Source organism: Centruroides vittatus, unplaced genomic scaffold, assembly GCF_030686945.1.
Source record: "Centruroides vittatus isolate TY-2023 unplaced genomic scaffold, ASM3068694v2 contig_717, whole genome shotgun sequence".
In the NCBI taxonomy this organism is placed as follows: domain Eukaryota; kingdom Metazoa; phylum Arthropoda; class Arachnida; order Scorpiones; family Buthidae; genus Centruroides; species Centruroides vittatus.
In genome coordinates, this window is record NW_027122456.1 from 977910 (window position 1) to 997618 (window position 19709).

Below are 19709 nucleotides of genomic sequence, written 5' to 3' on the forward strand. Positions count from 1 at the left end.
TGTTATATATTTTTATAAAAATCAATTTGATCCTATAATAAAATACTGGTAAATAAATAACTATATTGGGAATGTAAGCAAAATTTTTTCAAGGCCCAAAGTTAACAAAGAGAAAAAAAATGCCACTTGTCCATGCACATTAGTTTTAGTAACATTTCCCATGGATATTACTTTAAATTATTCTCAAGAATGCAATCATTATGTCATTGAATTCTTGAAACTAATTTAATATTTAAAGTATCATATGGAACTAAGTTTCAACATGCTTGGCTATGGGAGGGGTCCACACCCATTTGATTCCCTCCTATCTATGTTCACATATATATATACATACATATAGTGAAAATATTTGCAATGCCCATTCTACTCTGTTCTTTGCATAAGAACAGAAAAATTTTAACATATGATTGCATAAAATACAGATATTACTAAATATCATGCGCAGCAAACAAGCCTTTGTGTGTGCAAGCAAGCCTCACACAAAGTTTTATATTGTTTTCATTTATTTATATGCAACTTTGATTAGTTGATCTGCTACTCCATACCTGTTAAACTTAGTAAACAATGAACTTAAAGTGTTATTACTTTTTAATAAGCTTTCTAATTTGATTTACATTAATTCTGCCAACTTGGCTCAGACTAGACTGGGATTTCCTTATTTATACAACTGTAATGGTCTTTTATCTCCTTAAAGTGTTTGCCTTCGTATTCCTTAAAAATTCTGCCTTTCGTTCAAAAGTGTTGATTAGATATAGCTCTGTGCTCTTTCTTTATACATGTAGTTACGTCAATAGGTTGACCTGGAAGACCTCCTTTATACTTTCTTCGTTTTGAGAAAGCATGCAAGAATTTTATGTATTCTTGCTGATTGTTCATCTGTTGTTGTTGTGTTGCAAATATGTTTTATTTTATTGTATTGTATACATTTAATTTTTTTGTATGTATTGCATATATTACCTTACATTCTCTTGCTTTTATCAATGTTTTTTTTTATTTTATTGTATTGTATATATGTTTCTTAGGTTAATGTTACCCTAGGTGCCAAGATGGTGGCTCGTCTCCGATTTCAGCAAGGAAACAGTGGGACGCACATTCTAACCTAACCTAACCTATTCTAATGAATTACCATAATTATTAGCAACCGAATTATTAGAATAGGTTAGGTTAGGTTAGAACGTGCGTCCCACTGTTTCCTTGCTGAAATAAGAGACAAGCCGCCATCTTGGCACCTAAGGTAACATTAACCGTTTCTTATGAATTTTATTAGATAATTTTATTTTATATTTTTATCTCTTGCACTTTTTAACATCATAAGTTTGTATGTATTTAAATATATTCTCACTGTTTTATCGTATTTGTATGTTTTATGTTCTTGCTGTTTTGCTTTTATCCAAGGGTTTGTTATTTGAGGGGCAGTTCTTTCTTGTCCATTGGATATTACCTATATTAATTTAAAATAAATAAATAATAAAATATTGTTATATTTTAAACTTTTTGAACTCTTTTTATTCTAAAGCAATAAGAGGATTTTGTTGTTGTTTGATACAGCACTAATAATTCAATTGTTTGGTAAGAATATCATATATGATGAATAGTCTCTTTATTGTTAATGTGCTATACCTCTCCTTTGTAAGAAATGTAGAAATCTCTAATTCAAATAGACTTCTCTTTCTCCTACATAATAAATAATTAAGTTTGTTAGTTTTACTTGTTAAAAATATCACCAGGAACACATATACATAAAATAAAGCTTAAGGCCAAGAACACACATGTGTAAAATTGTGTGGCAGAAAACTGAATCAGAAATCAGCTTTCAGTTCAGTTTTTGTTTTACGCTTTTATGCCAGAACACACATACGTAAAAATTCTGGCCGAATAGGAAACACCACTGCCACTAACCCTGCTAATTTTATTAATTTTTTCCTCTCATATATCTATCCCTTTGTACCTTCCATTTTTTCTCCGCTTCCTCTGCTATAATATAGAAAATTTAAATTAATAGACTTGTATTCCGAATTCAAATAAAGAACGTGTGATGTAATACTATATATAAGGCCTATATATCGATTCTACTAGACCTACCTGTTATTTGAAATTTTGCACCTATAGCCATCCATAAACGTTGTTTAAATACAGTGTCTTTATACATGACACTGATGTGGTCTAACGGATTCGATAAACCCCCATATTTCATTTATTTTTCGTTTTTTCGAGATAGTCACAATTATAGGGTTGACCCTCATTGTCGCCATTGTTAGAATAAAAACCACGTGTCTACTTTGACGTCGCAGAAAAGACTTCTCTTTATTGGAGGAATTTTGGCGTAAAAATTTTACGCCGTAAAAAGTAGAGACATGCTCTACTCTTTTTTCAGTTCTGTTTCAGCCAAAATTTCAGAAAAATTTTTACGCTTTCTGTTTTATGCTCGATTTTACGCCGATTTTTACACATGTGTGTTCCTGGCCTAACTGTGGATGGAAATAAAAAATATAAAAGTATTTTTCTGAAATTTTCATGGCGACTGAATCAAGTTGATTGTCTCCACTTCGGAATTTCTATTTATATTATGTATGTTCTTTGTCAAAGATGAAATTGTGCTTGCCATTTGAGTTTGTATATGCATACTTTGCTGCATTTAGGTTCTTTTCTGTTTAATAGCACCGAACGTTGTTGGATAATTACAATTTTATTTAAAATTATCGTAAATGTTTAAACGGTTCTCTGGTAAGGTAACGCTAAGTTACCAGAATAATGCTTAGCCTTGAAGTCGATTGGAGGACTTTGGCATTGATTTAAAATTGTCTGCTTTTGTCAAATTTAAAAAAATTTCGGCAAAAAATTCACCTTTATTCGTAAAACTCGTTCAGTTTATGAAGTGTAATTATGGTACGTAAATAAACATACCATAATTATTTGTTTTCCTTGTGATTTTATGGGGATATGTTTGTTTTGGGAGCACTGTCTTTAATCTACATATTAAATTAATTAATTTATTAACAATTTTCAATAAATTTGTCATTTTGATTCAGAAATTATTTACTACTTACACAGGTTTATTATAATGTTTATGTCTGCTTATAAGATGTTTTGTATTATAAATGGAATGAGGGTAATTCTAAGGGAAAATGGAATGAAAACTTTGAATGATATTTTTAGAATTCTTCTCTAGTTCCTAAAAAAAGAATCTAAAATTTCTCAGTTCAATTTTTAGAAATCAAGATTTACAAGTCAACAGCCAATAACAGAGACATTTTATAATGTAACTGGGATATCTGAATGCTTGGAAATCCTAAAAGACCTGTCTCCTGTTCAATAAAAGGATGAAAATACAATTGTATCAGCATCAAAAGAAGAATAAAAAATGAAAGGATTTTCCCTTTTGAAAAGATGCTTTAAATCTAAATTACACATAACACTTAGATACATACATTATTTGCAGAAGGATATAAGTCTAAATAGTATTTAAATTGGTTTCAATTAAATGGTCTGGAATAGACTTATAACATTTATCACACTTATAATAATGAGAAATTATCCTTCTCAGTGTTTACTGATTTACGAGGAGAAATATTTAAAACTAATCTTCTTATTAGTTTTATTATTATTAAGAACACTATGCAATTGTTATGCTGAAAAATGTTATTAATTTAGATACTCGCACAAGTGTAGATGCATGCTGGGATAATGTAGTTAGGGGTATAAATACATTTTCATACGAGATAGTTTGTTATCGAAATCGTGCTGTTTGTGAAGCAAACATTGCTATGGATTGCGACGTTATGTCCACCGAAGAAGCTCTGTTATAGTCAGAGTGAAATGCAATGGAGGTAGTATTAAACTAATAAAGATGGTTCCTTTTAGAATAAAGTTGTAGTCTATGTAAAATCTAATTTTTTAAGATTATTCGGTTTCAAATATTTCTCTTTGTAAATTGTAAAGACAGAAGGATAATTTCTTGTTATTTTAAGAAGTTTTTAAGTCTTTTTTAAAATATAACCTTTTGTACTTAATACATATTAACAGAAGTGTACGTCTTATGTAAATTTGCAGTGTTTATTCTGATAACATAAAATAAATGTCTTCTAACCGTTAACATTGTAGAGAGTAATACACTGTCACGAACAAAAACCTTTTTTATTTACATGCGACACGTACTATGTTTATAACTTGGGCAGCATCGTTCTGGCAGTCTGAAGGGGGATGGCATTTAGTTCTCAACCTGAAGGCCTCAGTGGAGGCCGAAAACGTTAGTGTGTTTCTACCGAATACAACACTGATAAAAAAGGTTTTTGTTCGTGACAGTATATTCTGATAACATTCTTAGATTAAAAAAATTGATATTTATGCACTGTGATCAGAAAGAAATGAAAAATTAGCAATATTAACAAATGCTGTACCCTTATTATGGAAAAAGTGAGATTGAGCATTACCAATACTAAAAATATATGTAGTTTCTTTCTGTAATCTGTGTTTTGGTATTTCATTTTGACCTTTTCATCTTAAACATTTATAAGAGATCAAATTATGAAAAACAATTAAATTATATATCTTAATAACACTAAATTTCATTCTTTTCTATGTCTTAGATTTTTTATTAATAGTTAGAGTAAATGTTTAGGATTGGGTAACCCTATTCTTATGCGTAACTCTACTCTTAGTGCCCACAGAGTGGAAAGAGTAAAAATATTTGTGTTTGAAATTTGTTATTCGGAAAGTTGGCAACCCTAGTTATACAGTAAAACTTGGTTAGAAAGTTTTTCAAGGACCAATTTAAAAAACTTCTTAAACAGAATTGAAAATAATCTAACTTTTCATTCAATAATCCATATTTATTTAACAGTGTTCCATTTCATTAATAATAACCTCAGGAATAATAATACATTGTTGAAATGAATAATACAACCTTTTAACACTAGCAGAGTCACAAACGGTATAGTTATTCAAATTGTTTAAAAGTTCCTGTGATGTCAGATATTTGTAGAAGTTTTTTTGTAAAATAAACATAAAACATTTCTTTTAAACAATGTACTGTATGTAAGTATGGGCCGAGAAGAGTCTATAAAGTTCGACTCTACTAGTGTTAAATAAACACATTAGCACCAGAAAACACTTTAATAGGCAAACAAATGTTTTCAACTGTTTTAAACCACAATCCTCGGGTTTAAATGTAGTAAATTTGAATGGCAATTGTAATTAGAATACAACTTTTAAAACAAACATAAATTTTATTGGATGCAACAGAGTACATAATGGATGGCCAACATGTGTTAATTCAAATAAATTATTGTCTGTGTTGTTAAGGAGATGAAAGCTTCCAAACTTATGATTTTTAATAATTAACTTATTTATTTGAATTAACGCATGTCATTCATCACACACACCGTTACATTCAATTAAATTAACGTTTCTTTTATTTAAAAATTGTGTTCTAATTATAATCACCATTTGAATTTATTAAGCTGAAACCTTGGGATGACCATTTAAAACAGGCAAAAACATTCATTTGCCTATTAAGTGTTTTTTTTTCTTTACTGCTAGAGTTTGGTGTTAGTGTTTATTTAAAACCAGTATCCAGCTGTACAAGCTGTTTAGGTAAACGTCAAATTAGACGGAAACATTCGCAACAGTAATTTAGTACATATAATTGTAATCCAGAGTAGGTATCATCTATGATTACAGTGTTACAATGCAAATAGTATTACCTAGAAAGAGAAGACCATTTAAAAACATCAATAGTAAATGTACAAAAAGATAGAGACCGTTAGGAGCAATCAAAATTGGAGAGCAGTTGCTTCCTAGCGTGTCTGGCGGCACAGGAAAACCTAATTAACTAACTAACTAATCATATAAATGAAATGAATCTAGTAAATAATGAAAAAACACGAAAGGACACAATGCAAGTTACAAAATATGTTGAATTAAAGCAATATAACATGAATAATGTTTTAGTGAATATTAATACATATTAAACTCATTTCTAAGTAATTGTGTAATCTATGTGCTGTTTAATCGTCATTTATAGCATGAAAAGTTTTAAATAATATTAGAAGAGATGTAAATGAATTCATTTCTATATTCTATTTTGGTTAATGTTACCTATGGTTCCAAAATGGCGGCCCGTCTCCGATTCCATCAAATAGAAGAAAGGAAACAGTGGGGACGCACGTTCTAACCTAACCTAATTTATTCTAATAATTTTATTGGTAATAATTATGGTAATTTATTAGAATAGATTAGGTTAGGTTAGAACGTGCATCCCCACTGTTTCTTTCTATTTGCTGGAATCAGAGACAAGCCACCATTTTGGAACCATAGGTAACATTAACCTCTATTTTTAATAAGTTAAAAATTAAGAGACGTATTTATTAAAAAGACATTAGCTAAACTTATATATAGCAAATTAGAAGCGTAATAATTTAGATCCATAAGGACCAATAGAAAGTACTTTATTGATATAAAATAAAATTAAGAATTTATTGTTTGTAAAAAATATATTAAATTTTTGATATATAAAGAAAGAAGTGTTACTTTCAATATTGTTTTTATCACTTCTAGTCATTTATAATTCTTTACTCCTAAAGAATTTATTGAAATCAATGATGATGCTGTCAAAATTAATTCCTAAAATTAGTTGAATGACATCGCTCGGAAGATACTCCCACTTGTCTAAACTTTTTTCCGGTTTGAGTGATGCTCGTTACGTCTTTTTTTCCTCCGCAAATCGAAGGTATTGATTCTTGTATTAAATGATGAATGTCGGTTAGGTTATAGGTTGCATTTTTCCTTGCAACATCCCTTTATCTGAATAAAATATCTTTATAAGATTTAATTCACCAATATGAAAAGAGTATGTGTCAGATGATGATATTTATTAAAATATCAACTTAAATCAGGTCAATTTTATAATAATTTTGCTAAAATACTTAATTATAATTAAACTAATGTCATACAAGCTGTAAATTAAAATAGTAATATTTAGTTTTGGCATTTGTAACTGTGTTATAGAGAGAATCTCTTCGTATAATTGTCACGAATATTTTCCTCTTTATATATTTACCGTTATTTTCAAATACTCGACGACGATTGTTTATTGAAATGTAATTATAACTCGTAAATTTACGTGTATGGTAACTAGTTTTAATTATATTATAGTTTTTCCAAGATGATATTTATTGTTTTGATGAAATTAATATAATTGACCAGGTCCATTTAGAGAGGAGGGAAGCTGGGGAGTTTTTCCCCAGCCCCAGGGAAAACTTAAGGGTCTATAGTGGTTTCTACCCTTAAAACTTAATGTTATTTTTACAAACAAAAAGTAAAATTGTTTAAGACTGCTTCTTATTAATAAAGAAACATCTTACATATATTGTTTGTTCAAAAATATGACAATTGCATTTACTAAAGAGCTATAGAAACTCACTAAAGTGCTTAAAGAGCTTGCTCTTGATGGCCCTGTAATTGACACTATTTCTTATTAAAAACTTAGAAGATATTCTCAACGTTCAGGCAGTTCATTCCTTTATATATAATCAGTGCCGTAACTAACCTTTTACGCGCCCGATGCGAGCATCTGTAACTACACCCCAAAACTATGACCCTGTGAAAATATGCCTTTTTTTTTTTCTTTGGTCAAAAGAAAAACATGTGTAACAAAAAAAAACGAAGCGAAAACTTTAATTACGGCAAAAAAATATCTACAGGTTCTTTTCTAGGATGCCAGAATATTTTCTATCCCAACAGATGGAAACAATCGTATGAAAGAACACGGTGGTACTGTACATACAAAATCCCGAATATATATGTTATGCGACAAAAGAGAAATAATTAAAATTAATCTTACACTAATTATTAAACTATCAAAAATACGAATAAAGATAAAAACTAAGACTAATATTAAACTATAGTAGGAGAATAGGGGACAGGAAGGAAAAGTAAGAAATTAGATAGGGGATACCCAGTGTTGGTTCTTGAGATCTTTGGAAAACGGCCTTTTTCTTTGTAATGTCCGTAGCAAAGGTTTTACACAAAGGAACGAGGGTATTTCCTTTGTTTCTTTCAGTTCAATGACTCATCGACAGTTTGGATTCGATAATTTACCGTTAACTCCTCGAATCTATCACAGAGATCCTTATTCAGTCTCTGAAGCTCTACCTTTCTTTCTTCTGCACGCTGCCAACAATGCACCAGAAGCTGGTCTCCTTCCTTTCTCTCTCAAGTCCGAATTTCGACTGTCTCCGGTTCACAACCCTCCTGCCCTCTAGTCTCGTACTCATCCCCTCAGGGCTCGCGCACCCTTTCTTTGTCTTAGGGGATATCCGATAGCCATAAAAGAAGAGGAATTTCGAAGACATTCCAAAGAGGGAAGACAATAGATAAAGAAAAGAAAGGGGAGAAAAGCACATAAAGCGAAATAAAACTAAAAATAAAATATATAAATTATATACAAATACATGGCGTACAGCCACAACCCAAAACTTGGTCCAGGTCATTTCTGCACCCCACAGGGTCTACGCCCTGTGCCTGGGCACTGCTGGCACCGTCCCAGTTACGGCACTGTATATAATATTCTTATATTTTGATATATCTGAAAGTAACCATGGTACACTATGTCTGTAACCATGTGTACACTATGTTAGAATTAACTCTTGCCAAATGGTGCTAGAATAGCTCTACTGAGATTTTTATATTGTTCATGTACACTTTCCATGACTTTGTTTTCAATAAACAAAGGTATTAATTACAGTGACAACGTCCATTCTCTCTGATGTGATGAGCGCACCAAACAGAATTTAGGCCTAAGAATCAAAAATAAAAACAGTATTATGTGTGCCTAACAGAAAATATGCATGAAAGCTGAGAACAAAACACAAGAACAAAGCAATTGCCATCGATTGCTTTCTTCCTGGATTGTCTCTCCATACTTGGCTAGTGCAAGGATTGTCTTCTGTGGCCTGCAGATATGAGGATAGCCTCTTTTGTGGCGGCAAGTGCAAAGTTCACCCGTCTGCATCCGTCGGGTGCCAAACGAGGATTGCTCCTTACCTTCTGGCTCTAATTCAATTCTTTCGGGACATGACAAAATCATGCAATGTATAACAAGAACATGCAATGAACAAGATAAGTAACTATTACAGTTACTATTGTATTAATGAACCAAAAGAAAAAATTAAGATAATATCCATTTAATTTTCTTAACTCTGTGTTTAATTGACATTTTGTGCCGTTTTTGGGTAATTTCTGTTTCAGAAATATTTAAAAATTTATCTATTATTTTAAGGTCCTAGTTTTTTGTCCATCTCACAGTACTCTTTTAATGAAACTTTCATGTTTAAAAAATATAGAAAACATACACCATTGAAGACATGCACAAAAATAAGAACTTTTGAAGTCTTCACAGTCACTAGAATACCATCAACATTGCTGGTGTTAACCTTCTTTTATAGGCTCTTCTCTGCTTATATTTATGTATATTTTCATATTGTTGAATTAATAGCACATTAATATTCTCTCTGCTTCACTTGTGATATTTTCTTTCATTTGACATTTTAGTACACATGCCGAACGAAATTCCACCAAGTGTATGAAAATCTATTTTGAACAAACAGAGCTGGAGCAGTCTAGACAAGCGTGCGATGTGTCATTTGCACCATGACTGTAGCTAGACTGCTATCACTTTAGTGAGAGCCGAGATAAAGTCTAGCTAAAGCAGTCTCTGTCCACAGTATGTAGAGAGCATAGCTAGAGAAATTTAACTGAAAAGTCTACAGTGTTCACCTAGCTTAAAAGATAAGTGATGAATAAAAATGTTATTTTCTTTGGCTAAACAGCTTGGAATTGTGTTTTAGAAAATGATTAGGCCAGTCTGCAGACCCATCAGTGGTCCACAGTGTGAAATATAAAAGGATTGTTTGTTAACCCACTAAAGCAAACACCCAAGAAAAAGAAACACATGCAGTAGATGTTAAAAACAGAATTTATTTTATCATAACTATGTACAGGATTGGTAGTGGATGCCACCACTAGGATGAATACTCTGGCAGTAACCCAAAAGACAGTCATCAGCTGGATAATTACGATCATACGATTAGTATCACGATGCATACAAAAAACCTGAGAATACTTATTACCCAAAAATTTCCTTATAACTAATCCTTAAAACTAACTTATACTAAAGGAAGATTGAAAACATGGTAGGTGCAAGAAGTATCAAAGATGGCTGAAAGAATAAAATAAAGAACTTGGGTTGTACAAACATCTTGTTGTTGTTGTGAAGGGCCATGTGAAAACTTCCTAGGGCACAAATTGCACTTACGTTCACCTTTCCTCAGTCTAAGAGAATTTCTCTAAATTTTCTAGTTCAAGTCGTCATTCGTCTGTCTGAGCTCAAAACTCGTCAGGTTGAGATGTCGACTTTACCATCATAATTCTGGTTTAAGTTCGAGAGTCTTTCTTCTTCCTAATCGGCTTTACCCGTCTCTCGGGTACTCGACAATTCTTCCTATTCTCCCGTTTGTCCTCACTCTATGAAGAGCAGACAAAAGTCTCTCCCCACGTGTGCCCCAAGAAACTTTGCATTCGTTGTTTGACGATTCCAGAAAGTGGTCCTCCTCTCCAAGGAGGAAGCGTAATTAAGAATATTAGAAGGTTTTAGAAGGTGGAAAGAACAAAGGAAATATGCTAAAGACTACGAACTAAACTTAAAATATACTGTATTTTCTGGCATGTAAGACGACCCCTGACTTTTACAGTTAAAATATAGAGTTTGGGATATACTTGCCCTATAAGACGACACCCGGCGTATAAGATGACCCCCAACTTTTGAGAAGATTTTCCTGGGTTAAAAAGTCGTGTTATATGCCGGAAGATACGGTAATATGATGTACAGCCACAACAAATCACATTTTGAGAATAACTTCTTTAGATTACATACTATTTATTGAATATGATGACTTTTTAAACCTAGAAGATATTATATTTTTGTGTAATCATCAATAAAGATCTTTCTGTTTACAAAAAATGTTACTAACTTTGAAGATTGGAACAAGTATTCTTGTTTTGATCTTTAAATAAATATCTAAAAATAGTAAAATAGCAATTGTGCATTGAATTCTCTACATCTTTTTTTATTTAAAAGACATAGAGAAGTCAATATTCAAATTTATTAGTGAACAGAAAGGTGAAGAGAATTCACAGCAATTCAAATTTATTATCCAACAGAATTGAATAAATTGTTTTGGGATGAACTTGCGTTATATAGCTGGAATGGTACGGAAGTTAAGATTGATTTATAGTCCATGATATTCAACTTGTCATAAATATTTTATATTCCATTCTTTTGGGATATATTGAAAACATAAACATTCATCTTAATGCAGTCGGCTAGCTGTTTGTGCTTCCTTGACCCAATTGATATTTTTCTTTCGTGATCAAGCTAAACGGAATTCTCTTTGCCGGAAATTAAAATAACGAGGCGACATTTATTATTGACTTCTATATGTTATTGTAACGTTATTCAAACTTGTATTGAGCTATATTCTGTTTCGTAAAGTATAAAAACAATTATGCTTTATGAATCGTTTTTATACTTTATACTTTATCTATCCAATATCCTAATGTAAAGCTACATGTATGCTATAGAGAAAATTCTAGCTTGATTTCCCATTCTCTACCAAGTCTACTAGTCTGTAAGCATGTTAGAATTAACTCTTGCCGCTTGGTTAGAATTAACTCTTGCCGGAATTGTGCTAGAATAGCTCTACTGAGTTTTATATATTGTTCATTTACATCGAGAGGGGAGGAAGCTGGGGATTTTTTCTCGGATCCAAGGGCCCATAGTGGTTCTTTACAGGGTCCAATATATGAAATCGTATATAATATAAGCTATATCTACAAAATATTTACCATTTGTGGTCATGACTCATGGTTTAAGAAGCCCCGGTTTACACGAATTATATATCAACAACCGGTTTTTGAACAATCTTCCATCTTGTGGTCGACCTCGTCGATGCCGACGCATGCTTGGAGCTTTGTTTGAAGCATGCTACAGCACTTCACTGTCCTGTAAAACTACCGATGTACCCTGATTATAACATATTAAAACATTCTTCTCATTAAGATTAAAAATTATTTTTCTTACTTCTGGTATTAAAATATTTTATCATTTTTCTTTCAGAATTTTGGAGCATAATGCAATTAGCAGATTACCAAAAGGTGTATTTAATTACATGATTTCTTTAAAAACAATGTAAGTCATATTATTATCATTTATTTACTTAAATCAGTTTACAAACTACTTTTAAATATTATAAACATTTCTTTGTGAATATATTTGTATCTAGTGTAAATATTTTTATATTCTAAGAGCTAATATTTTGAAATTGTTTTACGTTTGTTTTGAAACTCATAATTATATTGTGAATTTCAAAACAAACATGAGACGTATGGTACACATTAGACCGGGGATGGGGAACTGCATAGTGTTGCCATGTCATAATTTTTTGGATTTTGCAAATTTGGAACACGTTCCCAATTGAAAAGTTTTCCCAAAACATTCCAATTTGTTCATTTATATGTGAAATTATTCCAGTTTTTATTAAAAACAATTGAATAAGAATTGTAGGCAGTAGAAGTCTGCAGGTGTTGTGCATGTATAAGCCACTTGTCCTTAATCTGTGGTGCACAGATTATATTCTATCGGCCCTGTGTAGGCTGTGCGATGGCTTTGTCCAATCATTGACGGTTATGTCTGCCACGAACTAGCTTGTTTTTTGTATTTTTAACTCTTTCTGCCTTGTGGGCACAAAGAGGATCTTTATTTCTAATCATATCCATCATTGGTTTGACCATGTCTACAATGGGGTAGTCAAGTTTTCTAACATGAAATAAGTCACCAGTACTGTATGATTGGCTCAACAAATAATTGATAATTCAATGAAATTAGTATAATTAGAATTATTCACTTATTTTCCAGAGTACCTTACTGCTTATCTGTCATATTTTACAAAATACTACCTAACTTAAAATGTTCCAATTTTGTGGTTTTGACATATAACAATCCTAAACCTGTGACTGTTTGTGACTTCTAATGCAGCTTGATATGACAGAAAGATTAAACTTACGAGTCATAAAAGTACGTTTCCCGTTCTCTTTTTTCAATAAAGACATTTACCAAAATACAGTTTTTACTTTCCCGGCTGGTACATACGACAAAGGGAAAGTTTGGCGATTGGTCAAAAATGACCCTGCAAAATTTCTATTTTTTGGACTTGGGACCTTGCAATGTTGAGAAATACGCAATAATTTGGGGATAATTTCTGTGTATATATGGATGTTAGTGTGTGTGTGGGGGAGGCACAATTTTGTTCGCCCTCTTTGAAGTTTAATAACTCCTGTGCTTTTTGTCAAAAATTTCTGAAATTTTGTAGGGATTGACGCTAAATATGTATTTTTATACGGCTGAACTTATCATTGGGCTAGACTTTGGTTAATTGAATAAACAAACACTGTGTAATTTGACTGAAGTGATTAATTCTAATTACTGAATTTAACACAAGATAACTTAATTTAGAATATTCTGGAAGAAAAGTCTAATCCAGAGTGGGACTTGAGTGCCAAAAATATAATCTTGCACATCAATAATGTGTAATAAGTCTTGGATATTTTTAATAACTCGAGTAAATTTTATAATATACACACACTTTTTCAAGTTGAACACGAAAGTTTTATGCCAATTAATGAATAAATGAATGAGTGGAAGAGCGATACAAAACAGTTTAACTCAGAAATCACGTTTAATTATATTACTCTTAATAAATTAAATTAAAAAAAAACTGATCAATATATTCTTTTTTCAGTGATCTATCTTCTAATCCATTAATCTGTGATTGCCAGTTGAAATGGTTTATTGAATGGACAAGATCTAAGGGAGTAAGAATAACACAGGAGACTGCTTGCCAGTTTCCTCTAAAGTTAAGAGGCATGTCTATCTCTCAACTATCCAAAAAAGATCTACATTGCAGTAAGTTTTCTTTTCTTAATACATAACCTATAATTATTTAAAAAATTAAAAAAAACACACATTTTTTTGTCATCTTATTCTCAGATATAGTTAATTTACATAAATATCCTCAGTTTTTTTGTTAATTAAATGGTCTAACATACATTGCCATATATTAGGGTACTGATATGTCTTACCATATTTCATATTTTCTTTCTGTTGAATGCAATATTAAATCTATACCGCATACTACAAAATACTTCGGCATGCACTTTTCGGCATTTGGATACGTACGTTTATGTTTGTTCTGTCCAATTCTGTTGTTCGTTGAAGTTATCCAAAATCGTCTCCCCGAAAAAGTATTCAATGAAATGTCAAATTCTTCTACAATTTCCGATTTTTTCTTGTTGCTTTAGTTTACATTCTTTATTACGAATACTGGCTAATAAGTCTTTAGTTCTCTTGTTTGCCATTTCCGTCTACTTAGGAATGAAAATAGTACAGTAACTGGTCACTGTCAGTGATGAAATGTCAACATGCGATTCAAACTTTGATAATGTATAAACTTCACTGTAATGTTTAGTTCTGTTTGATTATCAAGAGTCTATTGTGTATGTCCAAAAATAAAGATCATCAGAAGTCCAAGTAGTGCACCCAGAATGGGACTCAAATTCACAGTGTCTGTTAACAAAAGTTGTGATAAAAGTCTCACCCTGGGTTGATCTTTTCTTCTAGAAACCTTTTCTAAATTACTGTTTTATTTTAAAAATTTATGCAAGTTTTAAGATGGTTGCTTCAACACCTAATATTATCTGAGTAATTGTACCATCATAGTTATACCTTTAATCAAAGTGAAGTGTTTAAATAGCAAATCATAAAATACTGATATGAATAAGCTTATTTTTTTAATAAAATAATTAATAGCACAAAATTTTTTGTTTTAGATTGGCCCGTTCAACTTCCATTATTCGAATTATCACCGAAAGTAAACCAGCTTGTTTTCGAGGGAGATACTTTACTGTTTCAATGTCGCGTGTCTAACGTGGAAGACAATATTAAATTGAATTGGATGTTGGACGATCTTGCGATAACTACGGATCCGTTGGGAGTCGTCGCAGTTCAAACTCACGTTTCTCAGGACGGGAGCGTATTACGCAGTTTATTGTCGATCAGTCGGCTGCGTACCCACCACTCGGGAATTTGGAGATGTCACGTCGAAACGCCGAGGGGAAACGAATCTCGCAGCATCCAAATTATCGTAATAGCCGAGAATAATCGCGTCTGTTCTAGGATGATGACGTCGGACAATAAGGTATTTTAATCGATATAAATTATTTTTACCGTGTTTAATTTGTAATTAGGTGTTTTAACGAAGAGTTCCGAGAAAATTTGGTTATAGTTTTGCAAGATATAGTCCTCCCGAAATTGGCCCGTGCAGAATTTTGAAGATCCTCAAAAAATGGGTAATATTTAAAATTGAAAAAATCTGGAACTATTTCTGAAAACAATGATAAAAATCAGTTGTTTTCCACTTTACTAGAGATGGCTAAAAGTTCACAAAATATGAGACACCCTATTGCACCGACTACTACTGGGATGCAGTCAGAATCATGCTGTGCATTTCATTAAGCCTATTGTATGTTTAAGAAGGTAAATTTCAGGGGTTATATCTTGCAAAGGGTAATACTTAGACTATTGGTTCATTTAACTTTTTCTACTCCTGTGGGCATGGTCTACAGCTTTGATAAGCTCCCAACTGCCTGATTCACGGCTACAATTTTACCTAATAGTATTTAATTAAACTTTTTTGATTGATCGTATTGATCAATAAAAATTAATTGTCTATTTAGTTAATTGATATGATTCTTTAAATGTAAAAGAATTATAAAGTTGTGGCTCATCAAAACTCTTTTTCTTAAACCATTTATAACAATTAATCCAAGTTATTGTTTTGCTTCAACCAATTAAGCAATAAATTAAATTTTATTGTCAGATTCTTCCAAAACATTTTGAATATTCATTGACAATGTATTGTTTAGGTGTGGACGACTGCTGTGTTTCTATTGTAATTCACATTAGACTTTCATGAAATCCATCGTTTTAATTAAAATGCACAGATGTCACGATATGCGCATTGTGTTATCATTGATTTTCCAACTTCACGATTTACACTTATATGGTATACAATATACATCTGTGATTCCCAGACTGTTTTGTACAATTCCATTTGAACTTTTAACAAATTTTTGCAACCTTAACATTGAATCTATACACTCAAATATGAATTTTAACATTTTATTTTTAATCTTTTGAAGGAAAACTAACTTAAAAATAAATTAAATTAATAAAAGACTAAATTAAAAATTACTTAATTCAGTCTTTTTGGGTGATCTTTCATTCTCTCACAAATTGAGGTTGAGTTTGCACGATAGCTGCTCAAATTTCCTTCAGAAATAATAGGGTTTTTTGACTTAGAACTTGAAATAAATCGTTCAATGTAATTTGCTAAAGTTTTGCAACAAATTATATAAAATAGTCAGTGCTCTTCATTCATTTCCTTATATGAAAAATCCAGCAATGAGTTGCATAACTTTTCTGGCAGAAAAGTCAAAATTGCATGTGGCACCATCTGTTATAAAAAATCTCATACGATTAAATTAACTATTATAAAATGGCAAAAAACTACACACCCCATCCATCCACATCAGAATCTGAAGAAAAATGTGTCACTGACGGATGATGCCAGTATTTATGGGGGTAGTCCCAGAAGTACCCGACCTAACAAAGAAGACACAAAAAATTTGGGAAAACATCTTTATTTCTCAACATAGTCTCCTTTTAGCTCGGTACACTTTTCCCAGCGATGTTCAATAGATTCGATACCCTGTTTATAGTGAGAACCGTCGAGCTTCTCAAAATAGCCATCAACTGCAGACTCCACCCCTTCATTGTTGGCAAATCTTTTACCACCGAGCCATTTTTTCAAGTTTGGAAAGTGAAAATAATCCGAGGGGGCTAAATCTGGCGAATTGGGTGCACGAGGAAGCAATTCAAACTTTAACTCATTGATTTTGCTACTGCGATAACAGATATGTGAACTGGTGCGTTGTCTTGATGAAACAACACTTTCTTTTTCGCCAAATGCGGCCATTTTTTCTTGATTTCATCACTCGAGTGCTGCAATAAGTTTGCATAATACTTGCCGTTGATTGTTTTTCCCTTTTGAAGATAATTAATGAAAATTATATCATGCACATCCCAAAAAACTGACACCATGACCTTGCCAGCAGATGGAACTGTCTTTGCCTTCTTTGGAGCCTATTCTCCCCTTTCATTTCATCGTTTCATCCGTGGTTATGAATCGACACAAAAACTCGGCTTTATTGCTGTGAAACATTGCCAAACACTTGATTGAAACATCCTCACAATGCTGTTTTTGTTCCTTATGAGCAAACGTGGCACCCATCTTGTGCACAGCTTTCTCATGTCCAAATTTTTAGTCAAAATGTGATTTACAGCACTTTTTGAAATGCCTACTATATCTGCTAGCTCTCGCACTTTGAGTTGACGGTCATCCAATACCATTTTGTGGATTATCTTCACCATTTCTGGCATGGTCACCTCATTTGGTCGACCACTGCGATGTTCGTCTTGGCAGCACGTATGGTCTCGTTTAAACTCTGCCACCTAATATTTTATTGTTGTAAATGATGGAGCAGACTCCCCAGAGTAAAATCAAGCTCAGCTTTAATACTGGTTGGACTGAGACCTTTCAAATGAAAGTATTGTATCACATAACGATGACCAATTTTTCCCATGTTTACAAATTCACTGAGATCGTTCACTATTGATAGCTGTCAAACAAATACTAAACAACATAGCGTCTTCAAACTTAAGGTTTATAAGGTTAGTATCAGGTCAGTCCATAAGTTCATGCGTATTTTTATCTACAAAAAAAGCAGCAAAAAATTTTAATTAAATTTTATTTCAATCTATAATGTATTCACCATTATTTTGTACAATTTCTTGCCATCTCGATGGTAGCTTTTTAATCCCGTCTTCGTAAAATGATTTCGGTTTTGAATCAAAATATTCAGAAATAGCCTTTTTTACATTGTTCTCATCCTCAAAAGTTTTTCCTTTTAAAAAATTCTGCAAACTGCGAAAAAGATAATAATCACTGGGAGCAATATCTGGCAAATATGGTGGATGAGGTAAAATTTCCCAGTTGTAGCTTTCAAGTTTCTGTACAGTTATTTTTGCAGCGTGTGGTCTGGCATTGTTATGCTGCAAGAGAACCTGCTTTCTGTTCACTAACGACGGTCGATTTTTTTTCAATTTTTCACTTAAACGCTCTAATTGCTCACAATACATTTGAGCTGTAATTGTTTGATTAGGTTCTAACAGCTCAAAGTGAATTACACCTGACATATCCCACCAAACAGACAAAAGAATTTTTTTTGGATGCAACCCACCTTTTGCAGTCGGTTTTGGCTGCTTGTTGCGATCCATCCATTGTCTTTTTCTCGTCACATTATTATAGAGGATCCATTTTTCGTCTCCAGTAACCAGCCTACCAAGAAAAGGTTCTAAAGCAATACGGGATAAAAGAGACGTGCAAATGTTTACACGTTGTTGTCGGTTAGCTATTGACGGTTCGTGCGATATCCATTTTCCTAGCTTTGAAACTTTTCCGATTTGTTGTAGGTGTCTATGAACGGTTCCGTGGGATGAATTTAAACGTTCCACAATTTCATCAACTGTTAAAGATGGTTCTGCTTCAACTAGTGCAGAGAGAGCATCGTCATCAAAGTCGACTGGTCTTCCAGTACGAGCCTTATCCTCCACACTAAAATCGTTGTTTCTAAATCTTTCAAACCACTTCTGCGCAGTCCTTGCACTAATTACAATTTGATTATGTACAGTATTTATTTTTTTGGCTGCATTTGTAGCATTCTCACCACTTAAAAATAAAAAGTATAAAACACGTCTTTTGTATTCGTCGGTTACTTCCATTTTAACGAAAATAAACAACTGAAATGTTCACAATTCTGAACAGTATTATATGAATGAGATCCAATTTAACACTTCAGTGTAAAAATTATCACATTAGACTGACATTTTTAACAGCAAACAAGATTTTTCTCAAGGTCATAAAAATGCGCATGGACTTATGGACTTATGGACTGACCTGATACGTTCGACCACAGTAATTTTTTTCAAACAACTACAGCCATCTATATGTCAGGTCAGGTACTTCTGGGACGATCCTCGTACATTGAATTTTAAGGTATGCACCCATATTTCCATTTAATAAGGTACAGTACATGTCAAGTTACTTTCTACTCACCTTGTACATAAATTTCAAATCGAAGAGTTATACATAAGGATTGGGAACTCAGTACGAATGACACACATTGTTTACAAGTAAGGATGAACCATTTGGGGACAGGTTTGAGTGTACCAGACAATCCATTTTTAGACAGACCCGTATAAGTAAAAGATTCCATTTTTTCTTATTTGTCGGGTTGCATTTTTCGGACTTTTGTAAAAAAATATGTTGCTGTTGACTGTATTTGTTAACGAGGTTCAGAAGCGTGAGAAATAGGTAAACATTGTAGAACTTATTGAAACAATAGTCAATAATGATAAACAGAATTTTATATTTATGAATTTTTATTGAAATAAATAAATGTGAAAATGATAAAACAAT

At 32.3% G+C, this 19709-nt stretch overlaps 1 protein-coding gene across 2 annotated transcripts in view; it reads left to right on the forward strand.

The window, feature by feature from the left end:
* The window catches only part of Remo (Remoulade), a 68019-nt gene that overhangs the window by 37455 nt on the left and 10855 nt on the right, over positions 1-19709 (forward strand). For both annotated transcript variants that reach the window (XM_067276815.1, XM_067276814.1), the window contains 3 exons: positions 12173-12244; positions 13854-14017; positions 14941-15308. In XM_067276815.1, coding sequence (XP_067132916.1) covers positions 12173-12244; positions 13854-14017; positions 14941-15308 — 604 coding nt within the window. The remainder of the gene's footprint in view (positions 1-12172; positions 12245-13853; positions 14018-14940; positions 15309-19709) is intronic.